General features: G+C 43.3%; 1 protein-coding gene across 1 annotated transcript; it reads right to left on the reverse strand.

Moving 5' to 3' along the window:
- Positions 1-17,508: 17,508 nt before the first annotated feature.
- On the reverse strand, positions 17,509-24,631 carry LOC136638842 (CMRF35-like molecule 3). The gene is made up of 3 exons (XM_066612871.1): positions 24,583-24,631; positions 23,628-23,895; positions 17,509-17,638 (listed from the first exon to the last, which is right to left on the reverse strand). The coding sequence occupies exons 1-3, from the start codon at positions 24,629-24,631 to the stop codon at positions 17,509-17,511; spliced, it is 447 nt and encodes a 148-aa protein (XP_066468968.1).
- Between the last annotated feature and the right edge of the window lie 1,394 nt (positions 24,632-26,025).

The following is a 26,025-nucleotide window of genomic DNA, read 5'->3' on the forward strand; positions in this document are numbered from 1 at the left end:
CAATCAAATAGTTTCAATTGGAGTCATATTTCCTTGGTCCCAGGGCCAAAATTTAGCCCATTTTACTTTTGAGAATTTTTCCTTTTCATACAGATTAAATGTTCTTATTTTAAATAAAATATATTCTACTGATTTATTTATTTTACTTTCCCAGTTTTTATTTCTACGTACCTTTGAAAAATCAGAGCCATTAATACAAATAAATTTATTAATCGCACTGTCGACCAAGGTACGAACAAATTACTTCTGATGTGAGTCTGGTTGTCTTCATTCTTCCTGGAAACCTTCTTTCTCGGTCCTTGAAAGGTTTCTTCATTACTTGCTCCCGACACTATGGTCTCCCATTTCTGAGCCCCAAATCTGGCCAACTTCTTGGATAACTTTCTCCAAGTCGCCTTCACCAGGAGACACTCGGTTACAAAATGTTCTATTTTCTCCTTTTTACTCTCTCCAGTCCTTGCCATTTCCCTACGACAGGCTACTCGTACACAAAGTTGTTTGTTCTCAGCCAACCACGGTCGGGCTGCCTGTACGCCATATACCTGATGATAAAAACGCCATTGCACATCCCACAAATAAAAAGGTACCCTATTATCCTGAAACCATTCAACTGGGAAATTCGGTTCTTCCAAATAATTGGATAAAGTGAGCTTTGTTTTCTTTTTTTCTAGGTCAGGTTCAAAATAACATTTCTGCAAAATCTGACAATACAATCTTTTTTTAATCACTTTGACACTAGTCCCATCCTCTTTTAACATTTCTGAATCGATCTTCCAACGTTTCACATATGTATAAATATCACATAAATAGTCTGGTCGGGTGCATTTCATAACTTGTGTAATTGTATAAGAAAACCTCTTTGTTTCCCACCAACACTCTCCCCAAGTTTTCCCTTTCCACCCTGTTGCAAAAGCTACCAACCAAAAATTTACCTCTCTTAATCTATTTTTTCCAAACTCTAATTGTGCCCATCTACCAAAATTAAATGACAAAAATTTAGCGAAAAATAAAGTTCCTACAGCCGGAAGATCCAGACTGCCGTCGAACGGGTCTAAAGGCTGTTGATCTCGCTAAAGGAAACCGGGTCGTGCCCCAGAGAAAACCAAAAATCAAAGTCTCTACTTTTTTGATCACCCATTGGGGTGGGGGATAAACTGCAGCTATATTTGTCGCTATTGGTAAAAGATAAGTCTTCACATATACAGCCTTTTGATACATGGTCAATTTCCAGTTCTTCCATAACTTAAGTCTTTCTGTAACTTTTTCAAACCAGTTTTTCTAATTAATATGCCATCCATTACGCTTGATTGCAAAATAAACTCCTAAAAGCTTAATGTGTTCCAATTTTTCTGGCTCTTTCTCTATTAACTTTGAGATAAGTACATCTTGCATTGGAATAATTATAATATTCTCAGTTCTTGCACTAAATGAAATTAAAAAACTTTTTTGAATATTTAATTGTGCTCCTGAACACTTTTCATACCTTTCAAACTACCCAATGAGTATTCTGATCTCTTCTTCGTTCTTTACTAACACAGTAACATCATCTGCATGAGCTACAAGTTTTGCTATTGCCACACCATTTCTGCTCCTTTGCTCTTTTTCTTGATCCGACCTATTTCCTTGTGATGATTTACTAAAGAGCCCTAATGTATTTGAAATCGATATTTGTATTCCAGAAATATTCCTATCCAAATAAACTTTTGTTAAAATAGGATCCAAAGCCAGAACATACAACAGCAGACTTAATGGACAACCTTGCCTTACTCTTGATAACAGAGGAACCTTCCTTCCATGCCAACCATTCAGTTGAGGGATTACGGTCACCCCTTTGTATAACAATCTAAGTATATCCACAAACCCAGATGGTACTCCCTTCCATAACAGTACTTCCCATAAATAATCTTGATGAACGTTGTCGAAAGCTTTAACCTGATCTAACTACACTAAATTTCCTCTCCATTTTCCTTTATTCACTAATTGAAAAATTTCTCTATATAAACACAACAAATTCGTCATGAATCTACCTTGTATTCCATTGGTTTGACACCCAAGCACGATTTTCTCTGCCACTTTTGCTAAATGCTTGTTAAGAACTTTTGTTAGGATTCGATAATCAACATTAGTCAAAGTAATTGGCCTCCAGTTCTGAGAGAGAATCAGATCTCCCTGCTTTGGGAAGAATATTAACGTCCCCTCATAAAAGGACTTATTCAACTTCAGTTGTGTCAGGGGAAAATTAAGAACCTCTGTGAGGGGTCTCACCAGCCAATCACTAAAAACCTTATAGAACTTCCAACCGAGTCCATCCGGACCTGGGGCAGATTTTCCCCTTCCATTCACTACTGCTCTCTTAACCACACGTTCTGTGATCAGACAGTGAGTCTTCATCTGTCAGTCCTTCGTATAAAGTGTTTAATTCTTGTTTCGATAGATCTGACAGAAAATTTATGATATCGTTTTTTTCTATATGTTTCAATGCAAAAAGGTTCCTATAAAATGTTTCCATTATGCTAACCATTTCCTTAGGGTGGAATCTAACTGGATCATTTTCAGTCTCTTGCAATCATTCACATTCCATTGTTGTCTTAGGGCTCCTGCTTTTAGCCCATTGATCTACATCTACTATCCCTCCCTTCGTCCTGAATTGTTTATAGTTCCTCCTTTTCGTTCTCTGTTTACGTTGATAATCAGCAATCTTTTCTCTAGACCTTTCCAGAATTGCTTGATTAACGGGGAGGCCCTTATTAACATTTTGATGACACCTTAAAAATTGCACAACTGCCTTGTGATAATTTGTAATTTCTTTGATAAAAAGTTTTTTCTCATATTTTTTACAATTTTTAACCACAGTTTGTTTTAATCTTTCCCACCACTGAGGAGGATCATCAGGATACAAATCAAACACCGAAATAAATTCAGCTAAAACAAATTTAATCACTACTTTATATTCATATCTGTCAAGATTGTTTGGCCGTAATCTCCAAAGAGGTTTCCCTCTTGGATATATTTGTCCTGTAACGCATTCAAAAGTAAGCATACCATGATCTGACCAAGGTGTAATTAATATGGGACATTTTTCAACTTTCAGTGCTTTTGAAGCCCATAAGCGATCTATTCGGCTAGCAAACTTAGTATGATAATATGTAAATCTAACTCCATGTATATCTGAAAATTTACTTAAGAAAACTTTTCTGCACATAACTGGAAAGAAATCTAATTCATTTATTACATTTAAAGCCTTATCCTCTAATTGTCTATTGACCAAAAAAACTTGTAACATTTTCTCTTCAGGTGACAGCATTTTTGAATATTGTCTCTGGGAGCTTGGTTTCAGATAACTGGTTCTATCAGAAACTCTAGATCTATTATTAAAGTCACCTAGAATAATTAAATTACTACTGGTGACACAGGCATCTTTTAACTGGGCCAATAACTTTTTCTTCGCTGTCACTGTGAGTGGAGCATATAACCCACATAAATGAAAACTTTTATTTTCCCATTTACCATTAACTAAGAGTTCTTTTAATGTAAAGTCAACAACCAACAGTCTCCCCTGTACCACTTCCCATACCAAATCTATAATCATGTTATCTTTTTGTTTGAAAAGAACTCCCACTCCATCATCACGATCTTTGCCATAAGTCCAAAAGGATGGGCCTAAAGTCCATGCCTTTTGGGCCTGGCTCCGATCCCCTTCATCACAAAAATGAGTTTCCTGAAGAACATAAATATCTTGATTTAAACTTGGAAGTTTTGAGAAAATCTCATTTCTTCTTTCTTGACTTTTTAATCCTCTAGTATTCCAAGTTATTATTTTGAATAAAACCATAATTATATTAAATTAAATTATAAAATTAAAATTAAATTTTCTCAATAACCTTAATATAAGTTTAAGAACTTATTAACTTATAATTAACTAATATAAACTTATGTTGACTTATATTAAACACTATAACCTTATTTAAAATAACCTGGTTAACCCAAAAAGAACTTTGCTTTGCTTATTCCTCCAGGTGCTCATCTGCAGTTTCCATTTCCAATTCTGATGATCTACTTCTAAATTCTATTATCTATTTTTTCCAGGTGTTTTGTTTGTTTATCAACCGGATGTTGGAAACTCGTTCAATTTGTTCTTTTTCTACCCCCTCAGATAAATTCCAAGGTGTAGCCTTACTCTGTATTTCCACTTGAAAATCAGGTGGTTCCGGAGGGTCTGGATTTTTTCCTTCAGGGGAATCAGTTAAGTCAAGAACCCCTACAATTTTCTGTTCTACGGACAAAAATTGCCTTGTAGTCACTATGGGGTTCCTTCCTTCTCCGTCCGTGTGTTTACGATCAGTCTCTTTTGTGTCTTTTGTAACTTGGTTTCTCTGTTTCATACTTTCCTCCTCTTCGTTCTCCACTTCACCAGCTGTTTTATCCATATTATTTACCAGCGAGCTCATTTTTCTTTCTTTCTAATGTCCTTCTCAATATTTATTATAGTATCCCATAGTTTACCTTGCTCTTCTTCTTCAGTGGTTTTATCATACCTCAAATGATACCTGTTCAATTCTAAGTATTTTTCCGTTCTTTCCTCCTGCATACGCTCAATTTCTTTCATGGTGTGAGATTCTTTTTGTATCAAATACTTTTCTCGTCTTTGTTCCTTCCTGGTTTTCTTTTGTTTGCAATGTTGCTCTTTTGGGAGTGACTGGTCTCCTTCTCCTTCCTTTTGAAGCGGACTGTCATCCACCTCAGATAATATATTTCTGTGCTCTTGGTCACTGCTCTCCTTTTCATCTTCACATTGCAATGTTTGGAATTTATTGTGGCCTCCCAGTGCTTCTAGTGCTGTAGTGGATTGTACTTGGCCTACTCCGAAAGATCTTTTTACTTTTTTCCTTTGTTGAACATCCTTCCATTCAGCCAGTCCTTCTTCAGACCTATAAGATTCTTGTATGCCTGCCCCATCTGTTAAATCTTGTCCTTTTGTCCTTCTCTGCTTCCTGGGATGTCTCTCCTCGCTGTACCTCTCAAGCTCCCTTGTGGTTTCTTGCCTTCCCTCTTCTCCTTTTTCAGCTTGGCATTTCTTTTCGTCTCTCTCTTTCTGTTCTCGCACATTGTAGTATGCGTCGGGGCACCTATAATAAACATGCCCAGTCTTTCCACATAAGTTACAGCAAATCCCTTTGTGACAGGCCGCCGCCTCATGCCCTCTTACTCCGCACTGCACTCTTATACAGTGGAGTAGAACAAAATCTGCGTATGTGATCGTATGCCCCGCAGTGATAACAGGCTGACCATTGTCCACTGTATCTAGTAATCCCACGCTCAGACCCCAAAAAGAAATAATTGGGTATCTTCCTCATCCTCCCTGTCTCTCTGATCAATGGGTACACGAGAGGAGCGTTGTCTCCTATTATAGGGTTGATCACGCCCATCAGATCTTATCGCACGAGCATATGTTAGTTTGGATTCCTGTTGCAATTTTTCTGTGACAGACTCTTCTTCTAGTGGGGCTTCTTTACTTTGTATATTTTGCCTTTGACTCTCTTCCTGTATCAGGGTAGGAGTCTTTCCTGTCTGTTGCAGAGGTGTAAGTTCTCTCCTAGGAGAAGACTGACCAATTTTGGGTCTAGCTCCTTGGTGTTCATAAGGCGTACTGAGTTCTGGAATTGATTCTTTGGATTGCCCTTGTCTTGCATTAAACCATTCCATATTAATCAGTCCTTGATCATCTGGAGGGGATTCATCTCCCCACTCTTTACTCATTTTTTTTTCCTAGCTGGTGCTTTTCTTACCATATCTGGCATTTCTTGCTCCTGTTCATCAGCAATCTCTCCCTTTTCCTGTTGCCCTTTTGTTTTAACTGGTGTGAGGAGTTTATCTCCTTTTACTGTTTCTGGACGTAATCCGTCTGATGTACTAGGCTGATCTACAGGTTTGATGGATTTGGATAGGATTCGCTCTTTGGCTTGTAAAAGCCCTCTTTGCTTATTAATCTTCTGTCTCTGCTTCAGAGAATTGATTACAGAAATCATGTTTTCCTTAAATTCTTCTACCCCAATGAGTCGGGAACTCTCTCCAGGGTTTTCTCTATAACGTATCAGAGCGTCCTCTGGAGGATCCTCCCAAAGCCTCACTAAATTTTGTAAGATTTTTATCATGTGGATTTCTTCTAACCATTCTGGCAACTCTTTGGTGGATTGTAGCAAATGCTACTTTGGGAAGCACACAAGGCTTAAAGCCTTGTTGCTTGATGGAGTGCAAGGAGCAGAAGCACTCTGAGGGTTGAGGGAAGGAACTGGAGCAGCAAGGGGTCAGAGAGGCAGAAAAGAGGAGACGGCGATGCAGAATGAACACGGAGACAGGTTTGAAATGTAGATGCAGGGAGGAAGCCGGAAGCTGGAAAAGATCTTTGCCCAGCCTCTTCCAAGCCTTTTTATTCACTCTCAAGCAGTACAGAGTTTACTGTCGGTCAGAGATTACACTAGCTGCAACTAGCTGGCAACAACACATTCCGTAGACTGAGATAAGAAGCGCATCTCCAAAATACTGTCCATCCTGTTTATGGTACCAGGCAAGGAACAAGGCTGCGGTTTCAGAGTTTGCTCTGAAAGTAGAACAGGTTTGCCTGTTGTTGTAGCCGTGTCTTGCTTAAAGCTCTAAAGCTCAGTGCCTCTGCATATGTTACATTGGATGTTCTCGCCTTTCTGAAAACTTACTTTTTAAACTACTTCTAAAGTCAGTTTTAGCACGAATAGGCTGCAGCTCAATCTGCTCTACAGGTTTCCCCGATAGTATCTGCAGCATTGAGTCCCTTGTTGCTCTAAGAGCTTCCACAAGGCATCTTGGCCAAGCTTTCGCAATCTGTAGCAGTTGTCCACTGGTAAATCTATATGTGCTACGATATATCCCCATAACTTGACCATATCAAATTTACTCACTACCTTGGGATGAATAATATCTTGTAGTCCTTCTTTAAAATCCTTACTTAGCACAGCTTGCCAAGCGTCTTTAATGTCCTTTTCTTTAGAGGATTTATATTGCGATTTCCTGCTCTTATTTCTGCTTCTCCCGACCTGGTCTCTCTGTTCTTCCTCCTCTTCCTCAGTACTATCTCTCGATACACTTTCATTTTCAGAAAAAAGTAAAGGACTAGTGCTGCCAGACTTAATTCCAAAAGAGGCCTGATCTGCCCCTCTCTCTAATTGCTCCAGTGTCTTCACTCCCTTTGATATCTCTTCAGCTATAAAAAATTCACCATCCTCTTCCCTCTCAACAAGCGATATGCAACAGGGGTCATCTTCGACCTGTATATCAAAAACAAGACTTTGTTCTTTTTCTTTAAAAGTAGATGCCTTATTTTTTTCTTTTAATTGTATTTATTTATCCTCACCCAGTAAAGATAGATCAAAATCAAGTGAACCAATTTTTTTCCTTAATTTTCCTTGATGTCCATCATCCCAAGACAAATCTAGTATCAATTTGTGAGGTGAGCGATCTCGTTCTTTTAAAAGAAATTTTCCTTCACCCATGAAATCTTTAGACAAACTTTTCTTTGATAAAGGTAGTTGTTTTATTGTTTGTTTAGTGCTTGTTTTGGAAGTCTTTGTTGAGGCAAAGTGTCCTAAAGGTTTTAGGACCTCTTGCACTGGAAAAGTTATTTTCTCAATAGTCTGCAGTGATGCATGAAATTCCCTTTTTTTTGCTCCCAAAGTCAAAGTTTGTGAGGTATGACTAGGCTGAGCTGATTCCTGGGGATTTTTAGGGACCCCTCCTGTCGTATTGGATGTGGTATCCATTCCAATAAACATGGTTTTCTGTTGATTGTGGTCATTATTTACATTTGGGCCTAACAGGCCTAAAGCAGGAGACTCACTTAACTGCTTGCACAATTTTAGTTCCAGAGAATCAGTTGTGTTTTGGCTTACTGGACCTAAGACAGAGGCCTCGCCTATATACTTTCCCAGAAAGGGCTCTAAGTCTTTATTAGCATGTGATTGCAAGGCTTGCTGGCCTGACTGGTCTAAAGAAACCAAAAGGTCTTGTGGCTCACCTTGTTGTTCTCTTTCAGTAGCCATTTTGTCTTGTTCTTTGTCTTTTTCAGTCATAGTGACCTCTTATTGTTCTGCAGTTTTCTGGGGTTCTACACAAGGTACCCCCTCCATCCTGATCTTGTTTTGACCCTCAGACATTCCCCCAGCTGATCCTATATTTGAATCCTGGGCATTCTCACTGGAGAACTGGATTTTGGACGTTTTTTTCCAACAGAAGGCAGGAGCACAGTCCAAACACCTCCTCTTCCCCCATTGGGACTTTGGGACTCAGATTGGGCTCCTGTTACCAGCAAGTCTTGCTCAGGTTGCTGCTTCCAAAGCCAACACAAAGCCTACTCAAAAGCAAGCCCCATTACAATGAATGTGACTTACTCCCAGGAAAGTAGGCTGCCTTGTGTTTTCCCTGAAGCAGCTGGTGGGCCACTGTGAGATACAGGAAGGTGACTTAGATGGGTCTATTGCCTGATGGAGGCAAGGTCATTTGTGTGAGCTGCTTCGAAAGCCTACTCAGAAGTAAGCCCCATTACAATGAGTGGGGCTTATTCCCAAGAAAGTAGGCAGGGGACTGCAACCTTGAGGAGCTTAGGCCACAATCCTAACCAATTTTTCAGCACTGACATAAGGGCAGTGCAACTCCGATAACATTGCCTTACCTTGGGGATGCCTCCGTGACTGCCCCCCAGCTGGAGGATGCAGCACATACCCCACTGGTACACGTATGCCAGTACTGGAAAATTGGTTAGGATTGTGCCCTTAATGAGCCAATCTCATGCCTCTCTGTCATGTGCCTCTGTTTACAAACACAATGTTTTGCATGAGCCAATGGAGGTTCCCTATGCTTGCCTGCAGATTTGTTTCTAAACTTCAGGAGCAGTTTCTTAGTTTGTAGGTTAGCCCTTTCCTCACTTCCTGCAGAGATTCTTGCTGAGATCTGGTGTAGTGATCCAAAGGTGCAGAGACCCAAAGTTTCTGGCAGAGATCTTCATTTTGCAGCTCTTGCAGAGCTCTGAGGATCCTGCTACAGAGAGTTGGGCAGAAGGTGCTGCTGAGCAGACTTCCCACAGCTTCACCCAGTCTCCTTCAAACATGGCAGAGAAGGTTAGTGCTTTGCTGTGTTGTGTTTTGCTCATAATGGCCCCTAAGCCTGCACATCCTACTGGAAATATTTCCAGTGCTCCCAGCAAGAGGCCACGACAACAAGTGATTCACCTGGAGGCCAAATTAAAAGTGATCAAGGACTATGAAGGGGGGAAACTGTGATGGGTATTGCCCGTGCATTCGGCATGGCCCATTCCACCATTGCAACAATCCTCAAAAATAAGACCAAAATCACTGAGGCCGTGAAAGGGTCAGCATCACTGAAGCAGGCGAGACTCATAACACTAAGGCAAGGTCCCATAGAGGACATGGAGAAACTCCTGATGATGTGGATAGAAGACCTGTATCAGAAGAGAATCCCTCACAGCACCATGACCGTCACCTCCTAAGCCAAAAGTGTGTTTAACATGCTACAAGAAAGGGCTGAACCAGACTACAATGTGGAGTTGAATTTTGAGAGACTGGCTGATGAAAATGCTTAGAGATGGGGGAGGTGCATCTGTTGATCTTACACAGGGAACGGTCTCTGAAATGCAAGGCAGCAATCCATCCTTGGGCTGTAACTTTTGCAACCTGCTGTTTGTTTGACTTCTTTATCAGTGAAAATACTGGCTGGTGAGTGAACAAAACATAGTTTTCTAAGCCTGGCTTGCAGTTGTGGCTCCTTGTGGCTCTGATAAGCTGAGATGTTAATATGGCTGTGATTGCAGTCAGGTATGATGCTTGGTAACACGGGGGAGGAAGAACTGGAAAAAGCTTCCAACCTGGAATATTTTGTATCGTCATTTGCAATGTGAATTCCTAGGTGAAAACAGTGGTGTCACTTCCTGCCATGACATCACTTCCAGGTTATAATGACAGCATTTCCTGTGGGTCCCAGACAGATTGCTGTTAAATGGGTCCAGGTGCTAAAAGTTTGAGAACCACTGTTTTAATAAATCAGAATCTGTACAGTTCTTAGGTAACAATTACTGGTAGCTTAATTTTTAAGGATCTGGCCTTAGGTAAAGCCAGACAAAACTATAGTAAGTTTAGTCCCCAACTTATCCGAGGGTCACAGAGAATTCCATGATTTGGGGCTCAAAACCTGCCCTATGTGAGAGCGACTTATAGGCGAGTATTTGCTGTATTTCGGCTTTCCCCTTATGCTTTTCTTTCTACAGAATGGCACCGATCACAACAGTGATATTTACGGCTGACATCTTAGTAATTTTCAAGGACATCCTATATGTAGAATATTCTGATCATCTGTTTCTTGAAGGGGTAGGGAAACGATACGTCAGGAGGCAAGGTGATCCTAACTTGCGCGGGAGCAGCTGGGCCTGGGCTGCATCCAGTGTATGCTTGGGGCCAGAATGCTTGTGGCCAGTGTATGCTTGGGCCCAAGGCAAGGGGAAAACTCTCCCCTTACGGTGTGTTGCGCAGCACTGGCCCCAAAGGGTGTACTCCAGGGTTTCTCAAACTGGGTTGTGACCCACTTGGTAGGTCGCGATCTGATGTTTGATGGGTCGCAGAAAGCCTGGCAGTGCCCCGAAATTTTTTCCCTGATTTATCCCCTGAGTTTAGCTCCCAACTTGGATGAGGGTCACAGAAAATGCCATGACTTTGGCTCAAAACCTACTCTTGGCTTATTTTTGAGATCCACTTATATCTCAAAATTTTTTTGAGATCCACTTATATGATAGAATATTACTTTGTTGCCTTTGGTTTGCTTTTAGGTGGAACAGTCCAAAAATTAAACAGGTTTCCATTGAAATAGGAAACTTCATGATGGAATTTGTTTCAGAGGAAAGCAGAAATGGATCTTCAAAAATTGTCAAGAGCTGCAGGAAGGGCAATGTGTCAAAAATTAGTCAACACGACATGTGCTGCATCCAGTGTACGTTTGGGGCCAGAATCGGCACAACCGGAGGCAAGTAGAAAACTCTCCCCTTACTCTGTGTTGTGCAACACTGGCCTCAATGGGTGTATGCCAGGGTTTCTCAAACTGTGAGTTGCAACCCATCTGATGTTTGGTGGGTTGCAGAAACCCCTAAATTTAACCCCTGATTTATCCCTAAGTTTAGCCCGCGACTTATCCAAGGGTCATAGAAAATTCCATGGTTTTGGCTCAAAACCTGCCCTTGACTTATCTCTGAGATTCAGTGGCATAGCTAAGGGGGTGCAGGGGATAGCAGTTGCACTGGGCATCAAGCTTTAGGGGGCAACAAGCTGAGCTTGACTCTAGCGACCAAAATTGTGAAAATCTTGGTATGTATGAATAATAGCATCATGTTATATATCATTGGAAAGTTAATTTAATGCAGAATACTATGCAACAAACTACACTGGAATATCTTTATTCTGAGTGCCAATGAGATGCTATTATAATACAGCATGGAATCAATATCTTTTTATTTGTTTACTTAATTAGATTTGATTTTGTCAGGTGGGGGGGCTGCAAAATCCGCTTTGACTCCAGGTAGCAGATATATTCCTTTGCTATGCCACTGACTGGGGGGAGGCAGCAGAGCAAGTGGGTGGTGAGCTGCTGGGGGGAGGAGGTGGGTCCCTCCCAACTTTCACTTTTTAAAAGCCCGGGCGTGACCTCACTTCCGGTTGTGACATCACTTCCGGGGCAACATTTTGAACTTGGCACCGGGCTACATGATCATTTGCTATGCCACTGCTGAGATTGACTTATAGATGAATATCTATGATATATAATTGCTTTGTTGCCTTTGTTTTGCTTTTAGGTGGAACAATCCAAAAGTGAAACAGGTTCCCATTAAGATCGGAGACTTTAACATCAATTTTTGCAAAAATTCTCAAGAGCTACAAAAAGGACAATGAGTTCAAAAATAAGTCAAGAAGACGTGTTTATGTGTTTAATGTATTTATTTATAATTTTCTATCTACACTTGAAATTGACTCTCTGTGCCCTCACGGTAGCAAAAAATGCTACTTCATTGGAGGAAGGATGCCCAATGGATGGACGATGTTTTGCACTAATCAGTATTCGAGCTAATGACATATTGGCGTTCATTATGCATTAACATATTTGAGCATATCTGGAGGCCATTCCTTGATATAATAACATAAGCCGCATGTAGTGTGTTTATATGCAGATTAACTTTGGTCGTGTATAAATATATATTTCTTTTTTTCTTTTAGTATGTAACTAATAATTAATAAAAAAGGAAAAAAATAATTACGTATCTCTTAGGGGACTAATGGAATAATTAGCACAATTATTAAATGAATAAACAGCAGAACATGTGTTGACTCCATAGTAAGTCCCACTGTGCTCAGTGAGGCTTCCTCAGAAAAGTGTGCATGAGATAGTAGCCGGGCAGCCCAATCCTGAGCTGCCTGGGATGCCCAGGCTTGGCGGCACTGAGAAGGGTCTGTGTGTGTGTGTGTGTGTGTGTGTGTGTGTGTACTTGCATAGGGCACAAAACAGCCTGGCACTGGCCCTGGGTGTGCCTCAATGATGCCTTGGAGGCAAATGGCAGATCTGCTCTTTCCGGGAGTCTGACTCCGGGGGTTGGACACCCCCACAAGCCTTTCAAATGTTTCTAATAATCAATTTGACGATATGGTGGGTCATGACTTCATTGTGAATCTTCTTTAGCCCAGCTGCAGGGGGTCTGGAAGGTACCTCAGACATCCAGCTGCATCTTCCATTGGAGCATTGGGTGGTGAAGATGGTGGGCTTCCTGATAGGCTTGTAATTTTACTTCCTACCAAAGATGAGGTGCTGTTCAAAGAGCAGAGTGAGTCCAAGTCAGAGTGAGTCATTTTTACAAATGAAATTGGTACCTAGTGGACACAAAGATACACCAGGCATTAGAACACCAACTGACCGACAAACAGAAATGAAGCAGAGCTTAGCATTGCAGAGAGGTTTCTTCGAGGTGCTTACGCACTCCCCCAAAACCCATAATCTATGCCATGAGTTGCAAAATGGGGTTTATCCCTCCAGGTACAAGATGTCAGGGCTGATGTAGCCACAGAAGGGACCAAAACATGGCAGGCATAATGCTTCTATGATGTCATATCCGCTACACCTACAAGGAAAACTGTGGGTCAAAGGTTGACACTATGGAGTACTGGCTGTCTGTGAGTGCAATAAAAGGGTACATTGGCTGCCATTTACTTCCCTCTTGCAGCTGCCTTCTTCCTGAAGTACATCTTGCAGAACATGTTGCTGTTATTTATGATGGAGTAGATCAATAATGCTGCAAAGATGAGACAAAGGACCACATGAACTGTTGTGAGAATGCAAAGAAACAGGAGGACCCTCCACTTCCTGTGAGGTCTCAGACTGGCTGCTCACCAGTCCATATTGCTTTCGTCATTAAGCATTCGATTGTGGGGCCACAAGCCAGTTACACCAAAGGGAAAAGAATGAAACATTGAGGACATGTGGAGAGGCAGGATATCTGGTCTTCTTTTGAATTCATATATTATTTTTCAGTTACAGACTGCCCCACACATTCCACTGCTTCTTGATTCTTAGGGGATTCTCCAGATTTGCGGGAGGTTTTCTCAAGGAGCCTTCCTTACATGTAGGCTCTCTAACTTTGGGTGGTGGCAGTGTGAGCTACCTTTTCCCTGTTCACTCCCAGTTAAAAGGGTGAAGCAGGGAGATCGGTGTCAGTCATTGATTGCTAGATGCTCCACCTTCCAGGCCCTTCTCAAGTGTGTTCACACACACTTGCATGTGTGAACAGTCCTAGGGTCTGAACCTGAGGAGGTCTGGCAACCCTCCTTCATGGTCCTCAGATCTAGGTCAAAAAGCTAGTTCTGACATTCAGAACACTAGTGAACAGGTTCAGTCCCAACACCCTAGGAGAGATATTGACAAATTCTGCAGGGAGACCAGACTAGGACTCATCTTTCCTTTCACACTGAAGCTTTTCCCATACCCAAGAGTGGTAAACCAACCTGAAACTCCACATGGTGAAGAGCTCACCAACACCCCCAGGATAGGACATGTAAATATGACCCTTCCAGGAGTCCATCACATGAGTCTGCTGGTTGGCAAAATGAAACAAACGGACCATTGGGGGGGGGGGCCTTTACCTTGTCCGTAGGGGACCAGACAACTGATTAGATTTAATAATTAATAATCGATTAGATTCTAATCATTAAAAATTAGAACATCTAATCTAATCATTAGAACATTTGCTAAACAAACCATTGAAATGAGAAATGTGACATGGCATCCAATGCTATACTGTAGCACATGTTCAGCAGCCAATCATGGTGCAAGGTAGCATGTATGGGGGATATATGGAGGAAGCATCATACAGTTGCCTAGGCCAGCATTCCTCAATGTTTGTCGCCCACTGTATCACTTCGCTGATGATGTCATTGTCAGTTACTTCCAGATTGAGAGGCCGGATGCAACATGACAAACACTGGTACGAGGCTTAGGGAGGATGGAAAGGCTTTTTCAAGTGCATGAAAAGTGCACGCTGGAGCTCTGCCTGCTGAGTTGAGTCTCCTACTACTGCTTATTACATTGCATTGCTGGTCTTGCTGCCAGGTGGGGTAGGTTTTGGGGTCCCACAAGAACCATTGGACACTATCTCAAGTACCACCAGTAGTACTTGTACAACTGGTTGAGAAACACTGGCCTAGGCAATTAGCTGTCTTCACTCAATCTCCTACTGTATACATCTGAGAACACACACATACAAAATAAAATGGACAGTATAGTAGATTAAAAAAAGCATTTTTGCCAAGCATTTGTAGTTCATGCTCACATGTGGTGTACCAGTCACTATTTGAATTTAGGTTTTTGTTTTTTTTCAGCCATCAGTACCCAATAGTGGATTTCTCTGTGCATCTGGGGTAATCTTAGTAGATCCTAAGGCCTGGTGGGCAACATAGCCACTATCTTTTAGGCAGACCAGAGTTTTGCAGTTTGCCAAAAACATGCTGTCCGAAGTGGCCACCCCCAAGGAAGCCTGGTTCTGTGAAGATCCGACCACGTGAGCAGTGTACACAGTCAAACTGGCAGGAAAAATGGATCATTGAATCCAATGCAGGCCTTGGGTCATTTGTTTTAAACCATGACAGTAAGCTAATTTCATGATAAAATGAATTTTAAAAAGTAAAATGGAGGTGGACTGGGAATACGCGTGCGCTGAAGATTTGAATTTTACTGAAATCCTTCATGGAATTTTAGGATGACTGCAAGTCCTTCTTTAGGGAAATCCTTTTTGTAAATTGCAAATGTCAAAACCCTTACATCATAAAAAGGCCACCTCCTAGTTTTCTGCTTGTTCTCCCTCCTGCCGCAAGCCCTCTGCCACCCCCTTTTCTGTCTTTGCTTCCATCTTCTGTAGCAGCTGCTCCTCATGCCTCATTATGGAGCCCTGCCTTACACCTCAGGAATTGTGGTGTTTGATCAGCACTTCTCTCCTTCTTACCTGGAATCAGCACCCAACCCAGGAGAGGCAGCATCCTCAACATCCTCAGAGTTCAGCTTATCTAGCTGGTGGCAAGTAAAGTGTAGTTAACCTCTCTCAGGAGGATCAAGATAGCTTCATAAGCATCTGGTCTCCATGACCTGAAAGGGAATTTCTAGAGCTCACTGATTAGATCTTTATGTGTGTGAAAGCAGAGCTGGTTGGCTGGCACTGGAACGGAAGGAAGACTGACTCCGCCTATGCAATACTCTGTCCTCCTCCTGTTGTGGTTACTGTATTTCTGCTTTTAGGAAAAGAACAAGCATGAAGACGTAAGGACTGCCTTGCAAGGTCAGGCGAAAGGTTCATGTAATCTTGCATTCTTTAGCCAGCAGTAGATGCCAGCCAGTCCCCTGGGGGCTGGGGATAAGAATAGGCCCTCAGTTTGGCTGTACTTGTCCTAAGAGGTGACTAAACAGCCACCAGGTAGATGGGACTAGTCAGCCTGGGAAGGCAGCTCATCTGAGAGAAGGAAAACTCTGATCCCAGACCTCCACTGCCTTGTGGCTACATCCAGTTATGGAAAAGGCTTCAGGAGTCAACCTCGAGGCAAAATCCGGAGCCGGAGTCCCTGAGGCAGTTCATGGCTGAACACAGTCATGTTTTGGCAACTCCTGCGACGCCGCTGGAACCGACCGTATTGGCCTCTGCCTTTCCATTGGACCATTTCAGCGGCGTGGAGAGGGGGGATTTGCTGCATGGGTAACAGTCTGTCCTCCATACCTACTTTACCCAGGCTTCGCTCACTGGAGAGGACACTCTGTTCCAGAACCACCATTCAGAGCGTGACACCATAGTCTTCCGAGACTGAAGGATGCCAACAAGAGAGAGATGCCAGCCAAAGGCCTCCTCTGGGAAGTTACAAGCAAGCCATATTCACTTGCTGTCCCTCTTGGTTGAAATGGCCTCTCCCTTTGTGCTGCCACATCTCCCTTAAAGCCCTGCTACATTTGACTCAGGAAGGCTTTGGCTGAACCCAACTGAAAAGAAAACAAAGTTTGTGTTGCTGTTGCTGCTCACATCCATCCTATGTAGGGTGAAGGCACAGAATAGCTATTGAAATAATTAATACTATAGTACAATTCTCTGCAGGTGTTTTTTGTTTGTATTAATATCATTAAAGTTCTTCATTATATCACTATTAAACATAAACAAATATAAAAAGAATATGAGAAGGAAAATTAGGAGGGGAAGGGGAGTAGCTACCAACCTATATTGTAATGCCACAGTACAGGTAATTAAGGGCCCAATCCTATCCAATTTGCCAGCATCGGTGCAGCTGCAATGCAGCCCCAAGGTAAGGGAACAAATATTTCCATACCTTAAGGAGGTCTTTGTGTCTGCTGCCCCACCACAAGATGCAGTGCATGCCCCATTGGCACAGCTGCACCTGTACTGGAAAACTGGATAGGATTGGTGCTACATATAATCATACAGAAAAAAACAACTGTTAGGGTTTTACCTTTTGGGGTAACGTCAATACACTTAAAATGAACACCGTACCTCATTTAATACAGTGATTGACATTGCAATTCTATGCATGTTTTCTCAGAAGTAAATCCTATTGAACTCAATGGGACATACAGGAGTCCAGCCCTCAAGATTGGATTGATTGTATTTTGCTGATTGTAGATATAGAAATTGATACACAACACATGGTGGCACTGTAGCCACTTGAATAAATGGTGGGTCCTTCTTGCACATGTTGACTGGCTGCTTTTTCATGCTGTTGATTTTGGTTGGGTGTTCAGATAGGATTCAGCTATTCATGTGCTTCAGCTAGATGGAGTACATTCGAAGCGTTCTTCATGGATTTATAAGAAGGCGACTGGATTGTTAGAACAGGGCTGTAATTAATAAAACAGGAGGTGCTGTGTATTCCCACAGTGTGGTACTTCTGGCTTTCAGAGTGCCTTCCCCTCCTCGGAGTGCTGACTGCTCCTTCTGTGCATCCAGATTATTGCAAAAGTGATACACAAGAAGATGGGAGTTTTCAAAATGATTGAAATAAGGAAGGGCATATAAATCAGGGAACTGCAAAAAAAAGAAAAGAAAAAAAGTTATCTTAAACCAAGATGCATTCTGGCATCCTCTAATAAATTATATTTTTATCAGAAGTTCAAAACAACACACAGCAACAAATGTGATAGGTCAGCTGCCACAGGTTAAACCCTTGAAGAACTACGTGCCTGATGCACGTAATTGTTATGGTTATGGCTTACAATGTTGATTAAAAACATTATCAACCACAAAGACACTTAAAATAACTGCAGCCATTAAAACCAGGTTATCAGGGGGAATAATAAATACACCAAGGGTGCAATCCTGAAAGCACCTTGGGCCAGCGCCAGTCCCTTGCACTGGCCCATTGGTGTTGCTAAAGTGTCATAAAGCACATTCGCACCACTGGGAGAGGAAGGAGGCCAACACAGGACCTGCTTGCCCATGGCAAATGGTGAGTCCACGCTGACTGAGCCTGTTGGCACGGGGTTCTTGGGGTGTGTGGGGAGGGTAGGAGGGAAGCACTTTGGGGTGGGGGGAAGGCAGGCAGCAGGTGGGCCTATGGGAGGGGGGTAAGTGGGGGCAGGACCAGGATCCAGCACTTATTCCAGATCCTATCTCTGTTGCTGGGCAGCCCAGGGCAGCTCTGGGCTGCTCAGATCTGCACCACCTCCTGAGGTGCCCCACTGGGGCTGTGTTGCAAACTTAGGGGGGGGGGGTTTGGGGTGCTCAGAGTTCTTGGTTCTCGAACCCTAAAGCCCTCAAGGCCCCTCTGTTTAGTAGGACTGCTACCATCCTGTATGGGCCAGTGCCTCAGTCCAGGGACACTCTAGGCTTAACTCTATCCCTTGCAGGCACTGAGCGCTTTCTCCAATTAAAGCTTCAGTCCTCAAGTTACTTGACCTCAATGAGCACTTGGTAGCTTGCTAAATGGCTAGGCAGGATTCTGAAATTTTGTCCCCAGCTGACAGTGAAACAACTTGGTAAAAGAGGTTTTAGTTTATTAAATACATAAGGTTACATAAGGCAGCAAATGCTAGAGGTATAAACATCTAGGGAACATATCAGCAATAAAATAATAAAGCTAGCTGGCTATCTCTATTAATCCCTATCTCTCACCTGGGTCAGCTTCTCTTGTAGATCTTTTAGCTCCAGGCTACCTGTGAAGCCAGATGCCCAAGGTGGACAATGGAGCTCACAGCGTGGAGGATGTTGCACCCAAAAACTCTGCCCAAGAAGAACCAGACACAACCCTTGGGCACTCATCAGTATACTTCTTATGCTAATAGTACTGAGGTGACTTCTTACTTATTTAGACTGTCCAATCAGAAACTTTTGAGGACAGAACCTTCTTGGAGTGGGTCTGGTTGCTAGCCCTCCTAGTTCTTACCCCTCCCAACTGGAGATCCATAGCTGCATTCCATTCCGCTTGATCAGGCACCCCTCAGTCTACTGAGGTGTTAAACATTCCAATGGGTTGTGATTCTTGTTGTCTGTCCTTTCTGGCCCGCAAAGGAGAGAGAGCAATCTTTTTGTTTGTTTACTCACATTCTTGCAGCTAGGAACTGCTAACCACTTCTCTGTTACTGACTTAGTTTGGTTCAGGCTTCACATGCTAACCTAGGCCTAAACTGTACATATTCATGACAGGCTGCTTCCACTTTACCCAGGGTAAGGGGAAGCGATTCCCTTTGCCCTGATCTGAGTTGCAGGTGGCCCATGTGAGGGTGGGCAGTTAGCAGGGGTGGGGCCAGGATCCGGCACTTATGTTGGATCCTATCCCTTTCCAGGCTGCTTGAACCTGCATCACCTCCTGAGGTGGCACAGATCTGAGTACCCCATTGGGGATGCTGCTGCTTTACCCAAGTAAGGGGAAGCAATTCCCTTTGAACCAAGCTGAGCTGCTTTCAACCCCAACTCTGCCTTGGATGCGGGGCAGGCCCGCTGGCCTGCCTGCTACAGGGCAGGTTGCAACTGGGCTACCAAAGAGCTAAGAAAAAACCTGTGCCCAAAAGCACCTCAAGTAGAAAACCACACAGCAAGAGATTCTATTTATGGAGGAACCACCACTGAGAAGGCCGTCCTGTATGTCATCATCAACCTAACCTCAGAAAGAATTGGGAGGCATTTGTAATTAATTAAATCAGTGTTTCCCAAACTGTGGATTGGGACCCACCAATGGGTTGTGAGCTGACTTTTGGTGAGTTGTGAAAAGTTTTTGGAACATAAAAAAAAGACTTTGCAAGCACTCTTGCCAAGGTTAGCAGAGGAAAATCATTAGCTGGAATGCTAACCTCTTGTATGAGGTAATTTGCATACACCCAAATTAAAAAGTCACATTTTCTAATTTTCTCAAGTAATTGGCATGCTGTAGATTATGTGTGAACTCAATTTCAGCCTTTTCTCTGGCCTGGAAGTCCCTAACTGCTTGTCTTGCTCTCAAGTTCTGCCTTCTGGGTACCCTGGAATGACTGTAAAGGTTTGGGGGAACACTCAGCCGCGGACCTCCGCAGCCCTGCGCCTGGGGCAAAGCTCAGCGATGGCACCCTCCCACGGGCTATCACCCCCCTGTACCCTCCCACGGGCTATCACCCCCCTGCACAGATATCCCCCTCCCCCACGCACCAGAGGCTCTCGGAGCCTCACATGACCGCCTCCCATGTCAGGGAAACCTCTCTGAAGTTCCCTGACACTATAAACTGTGCTTCCGGCAAACCGGAAGCACAGTTTCCACCCCCGTTGGAAGCCTCAGAGAAGCTTCTGCAGGGTCATAGCAGCTGGCGCCTGGGGCTTTTGCCCCAGGGAAGTCTATGGGAGGTACTCAACTGGCAACACTCCCTTTCTAGGGAGAGTCTCACAAATGACAATACACACATACTATACGTAAGGTCTCTAGCAGCCTTAGTAGGACTCCAATTATTATTAATTATTTGTTTATTAGTATTAATAAATAAAATATTATTTCTTTCTAGGTCTGTTTTTTGTCTAGTGGGTCAGGATACATTGTTGTTTTTAAAAGTGTGTGCCGGTGCTAAAATGTTTGGGAAGCACTGAGTTAACTAATTATGAGGTCAGCACTCTGGTGAGCATTTCTGACATGCTTTTCAGAGAATTTGTGGATGAAAGGAAATCATCATTGGAACTGGTCATGAACTTATTATGAAGGACAGGCATGGCAGTCTTGACTAGGACAGCTCTTGGAACTTTTAACAATAAATTTATTTACAGCCCAATCCTCTTTCAATTTATTTACAGCCCAGTTCAACCCTGCTGGCAGAACGAGTGTTCCACCAGCACTAACTGCCTTATGGCAGTTTCAAACAATACTCCAACAGCTGCTGGAGTATCTCCCTGAGCACACCAGTCAACCTCCTCTCCTGGATTTGCTGAGGCAGGTAAGTTGTTGGGGGAGGCAGGATGAGATGGGGGAAGGCGGAACGGGGTGGTGACAAAGTGAGGAATGGGCAGACTGGGACTGGGAAAGGGTGAGTTCGGGGGCAGCTACATGGACCCTAGCCACATGGATCCTAGACCCAATTCTGCTGTGTGGTTCACCCAGACCTGCACTAGCAAATTCTCTAGCGCAGGTCCAGGTAAACCTTCTGCACCGCTTACCCAGAGGCTTACCCCTGGGTAAGGGAATGAATGTTCCCTTGCCCAGAGCAGACCTCCATGACTGCCTGCCCTCTACACAATTTCTATATTGCTTTTCCTATGTTCAAAGTGCTGTGTAACAGTAAAAATACAAGACAGAATACCAATTGAAAGCATACGCATTTATTCACAAGGTTGTAGAACTAGAAGTTCAATACTTGGTCGGAATAGGGCCCAGGGTGGTCTTTTCTACAGCAGTAGTAGTCTCCATGGAGGGGTCAGGATCTGGTTGTTCTGTCATGGCTGACTTTTCTTCTGGTTTGTCTGTAGTCACTGTCTTTTCTTCTGGTTTTGTGGTTAAGACTAAGATCTGGACTAAAAACAATGGTTGGACTTTTTGTTTATTTTAAAAAATGTATAGTCTGCTCCCCCCCCCCGCCAAGCAGGACACTAAGGGTGCAATCCTAACCCCTTGTGTCAGTGCTTTCCAACACTGACAGAGCGGTGCCAATGGGATGTGTGCTGCATCATGCAGTTGGGTGTCACTCACAGTGGCCTCCTCAAAGTAAGGGAATGTTTGTTCCCTTACCTCGGAGCTGCATTGCCCTTATGTCAGTGCTGGAAAGCACTGACATTAGGGGTTAGGATTGCGCCCTAAGTGGAGTTTACAGTATTTCACCCAGGACCTATTGGAGCTGAGATGCCACCACCTGCTCAATCACCTGACCCAGAAATAGGAGAAATAAATATTTTTATTTATATAAATAAAATACTGGCCAGGCTCAAATCTTCAATTTCTTCTCCCTCTCCTGTATTTAGCTCTGACTTTGCTAGAATGTGAAGCAGCAGCGGCAGCAAAGGAAAGGCCGGCCTTGCTTGTGTAAGGCTGAGGTATTCAATCTATGCATTGGGGCTCCCTAGGGAGGCGTGGCTAGCCCCCAGGGGCGTTGTGAGGCATCTTAGTGAGAGAGGTGACCATAGCTGCTCAGCTCAGCTGCACATGCTGCCTCCCTACTTGCTGCTTTTTTGGGGCTGTGAGAGAAGGCTGGCTGGGCAGCTGCAGAGGTGCTGTATCTCATCAGCACAGGGCAAGCTCCTGGCAGGCTTCAAACTGGGAGGGAAGCCTGACCTAGAGAGAGCAGCGCAGCGCTTTTCCTCCGCTTGGGAAGGAGGGAGCCCAGCCTGCTCTTAGTGGGGACGGGGGGTGTCCAAATGCCCCAACCTGCATTCCTTCGTCTTGCCTGGGGGGAATAGGGGTGGCATCTGCATATTGGGGTGTATTTGTGTGAGCAGCCCCCATCTACTTTGGGGTGACTTGTAATCTTGCTCTGTGTGGCTGCAATCCTATCCACACTTTCCTGGGAGTAAGCCCAATTGACTCAAATGGGACTTACGAGTACTTACTTACTCGTACTTCTGAGTAGACCTACATAGGCTTGGGGTCTGTGTCAGCTTAAGCAAGGATCTTCACCTTTCTCTTTTTCCTCCCCCTTCAAAAAAGAAAAAAAAAACTGCTCTTGATCAGTCAACAATAAAAATATCCATTCCTTTCCAGTCATCTCCCTTTTTCCTCCTGCCTCCTCTTGGGGGGGGGGGGGATACTTCGAATGTTGGCTGCTATTATAAGACAAAAGACACAATCCTAGCTAGGTCTACTCAGAAGTAAGTCCTATCGTGTTCAATGGGACTTACTCCCAGGAAAGTGAGGTTAGGATTGCAGCCAAACAGTCTCTGGGTTTCACATCACTTTGTCACAAAGTTTCACATCACTTTGCAGTTAGCAGATACACACAAAACAAAGTCTTCTCCTCCCCCAGCAAATTCATCACTTCTCCCCCCCCTTACAAGAAAGAAAAAAATGTCCCTTTCCAAAACCGTCCTGGTGTGCTGCTGACAAACTCAGGGCACAAGCCTAACCAGGTCTGTTCAGAAGCAAGGCCTATTTTGTTCAATGCGGCTTACTCTCAGGTAAGTGTGGTTAGGATTTCTGCCTCAGAGTGCTGGCAGCTTTTTTTTTGTTTCTAGTGTGTAATTATAACACCTTCATCCCCATTTTGGGGGTAACTGAGGTGAGGTGATGTAATGGGGAGCCATGGCCAATGGCCACAAGGATCAGGGGAGCCACGGGCCTGAAAAGTTCAAGAACCACTGATGCAAGGCCTTTTATAAGCCTTGAGCTATTGCGAGACCATCATTCATTCATATAAGTTTCATCATGAATATATTCATTTATGTAAATTTATTCAAATTTTAAATGTAAATCAGTTCTTTTTTCCTAGCCCCCACCACAGTGTCTGAGAGATGATGTGGCCCTCCTGCCGAAAAGTTTGGACACCCCTACTTTAGAGTTTAAAAACAGGACTCACCTGGGAGAACAGTAATGTTTACACGGAATGCAGGATCAGATCCTGTTTTTTCTATGGCACACCAGTAAATCCCAGCATCTTGCTGTGTGAGCTTGTCCAGGTGCACAGTTAATTCAGAGAGAGTTTGATTGTCCTTGATAGAAGTTCTGCCATCCTTCACTTCTGCCTCTGATCCTGTGGTCTTAACAACGGTTTCACATGAACTCCAACTGGCTCCTCTGCACCAATATTTTTTATAGTTCACAAATCCATTGTATCGACAAACCACAGACAGTGACCTGCCAAGAAATCCAATCCATTCTGGAGAGCTTGTCACAGAAGACGTATAACCTGAAAAGCAGAATGACCCCAAACTGAGACTGTCCGTCAGTATCCCTCTCATATCACAGAAAATGATCAGATTGCACATGTCCCTGGCTTGATCAGGAGTGGGGCTCTGGCAGTAAGGACACATGGCTGCCATTTCTGCTTACACAACAATATCTGCTGGTAAGGTGAGGTGCAATCCCTATGTCTAAATAAGAGGCAGCTTCTCTCCAACTAAATATGAGAGCTCTTATGGGGGAGGTGGAGTTCATTCATCTCTGGAGTCTCCAATCTGCTGAACTGGGTCATTTCTCTGATATTTTCCCAGTGAGTAAATTCAGTAAAATATTCACACGGGTCTTAACATTACATAGCATTGGATTGTGAATCCTGTCTTCTCCAGGCTTGAGCTTTAACCAAGGCAAAAGACTGAAAAACTCTACAAACATCTGTTCTTTCACATTGTAAGGAAATTAATAAATAGCATACTGTAGATCAAAAGGGCCAGAACCCACTTATTTCACTTGCTGTGACAATTGAACATAACAGAACTTTGTTTCAGGTAAGCATCCATCGGATTATGCTGTGAGAGTAATCACAGTGTATTGACAACAAGGCAACATGGGGAAGTATCTGCCAACACCTCTTTATAGAATACCATCTTATCTTTCACAGCCTGTGACCTTGGGGCAGTACCGATCTCTTCCTTACCTGGAATGAGCACCCAAACTAGTAGAGACAACGTCCCCAACATCCTCATGCTTCCACTTCCACCCTCACAATGGTGGGGATAAAATGCAGTTAACTTTTCCCAGGAAGCTCAACAGAGCTTCTGTAGAATTCAAACCTCTGATATTCAGACCAGTTCTTTATCTGAAAGCCAGGCTGCATCACTTCCTTTCTTGAAGGGAGGGAGAAGGCTTACTCATACTGCTGTGATTAATGTATTTCTCCTTTTATAGAGAGAATTGTTTTTAAAGACTTTAGGAATTTCTTTGTGGGATCAGTTGATAGGTTCATCTCCAGCACTTGTTTTTCCACAGCTGGCCACCAGTCTAGAAAAGTCTAAAAGCTCACAACAGCGTCAAGGGGGCATGAAGGCAAAAGAGCTCCCATGTTCCTTGTTTCCAGCATTTGGCAATGTGATGAAAACTCTGATATTCCTCCTCTCCTTCCCCCTCTCTTGTTTTTTCACCTACTGAGTCATTCCAAGGCCATAGTTGGTTTCCATGGACTACCATTTTGTTCATCCCACCTTCCAGTATCAGTTTTCAAGGGCCGGTAGTGGGAAAAGGAAGCCTGTCTTTCTTGCATAGGTTGGCTGCATCTTCTCACTTCTTATTTGGATTCATTGTTCAGGCAGGAAAGAGACATGAACTGTATCTAGATGGATGTTATCAATTATCTGAGATTTTCCTCACTAAATTAAGGTAAGAATGGTAAGGATACCTTCTCCTCATAAGTCTGCATCCCTGTCACACAGGAGACTGGGCAGGTACAACAGGGCTGTAATGAACAAAATGGTAATTCAAACTTTCAGGATTTCCCCCCCTCCCACCCTTAATTTTCAAGTTGTCAGGATGGTGTATCCTCCTCAGCACTGTCTGCCCCTTCTATGCCTTTCCTGATTACTGCAAAGGCCATTAAGAGGAGGGTGGGAGTTTTCAAGTTGTTTGAAATCAGGAAAAGCACATGGCTGTTGATGTGGAGAGATAACCCTTGTATCCCTGGTCTGTCACTGCAGATCACCACCTGAAGTAAGGTGCAGGCAGGGCAAAAAGATTTGCACAATGAAGGGAAGCTACAGTAAGGTTGTAATCCTAACACACAAGAGATTAAGACCCACTTAACACAGTGGAACTTGCTTCTGACTCAACTTGCGTAGGATTTAGTTTTGTGCAGCAGCTCTGTCTCTCACAGTTCTGCTTCTCAAGCTGGTGGAAAGGGAAGCCTGGTTAGCTGTTCCAAGAAGATCAAGGTGGTTTCATGTGTCCAAAGCTAAGAAAGGAATCTCCCATGCTTACTGATCAAATCTTTATGAGTCTGAAAGCAAAGCTGGTTGACCTGCATCAAACTAGAAGGGAGGAAGAGTTCCTCCCTTAGCTATAACATGCATAGGTGGATCTATCATCTATCTATCTAAGGTTATAGCAA

This window comes from Tiliqua scincoides, chromosome 2 (genome assembly GCF_035046505.1).
Source record: "Tiliqua scincoides isolate rTilSci1 chromosome 2, rTilSci1.hap2, whole genome shotgun sequence".
Lineage (NCBI taxonomy): Eukaryota > Metazoa > Chordata > Lepidosauria > Squamata > Scincidae > Tiliqua > Tiliqua scincoides.

Coding starts and splice junctions, on each gene's coding strand:
- LOC136638842 (XM_066612871.1), bottom strand. CDS start 24,631: ATGAGGATGTTGGGGACGTTGTCTCTACTAGTTTGGGTGCTCATTCCA. Junction 23,896..24,582: donor AGTTTGGGTGCTCATTCCAG/GTAAGGAAGAGA, acceptor TCTGCTTTTCAG/GTTATACGTCTTCTGTGACA. Junction 17,639..23,627: donor CAAGATGCTGGGATTTACTG/GTGTGCCATAGA, acceptor TTTTTTTTGCAG/TTCCCTGATTTATATGCCCT.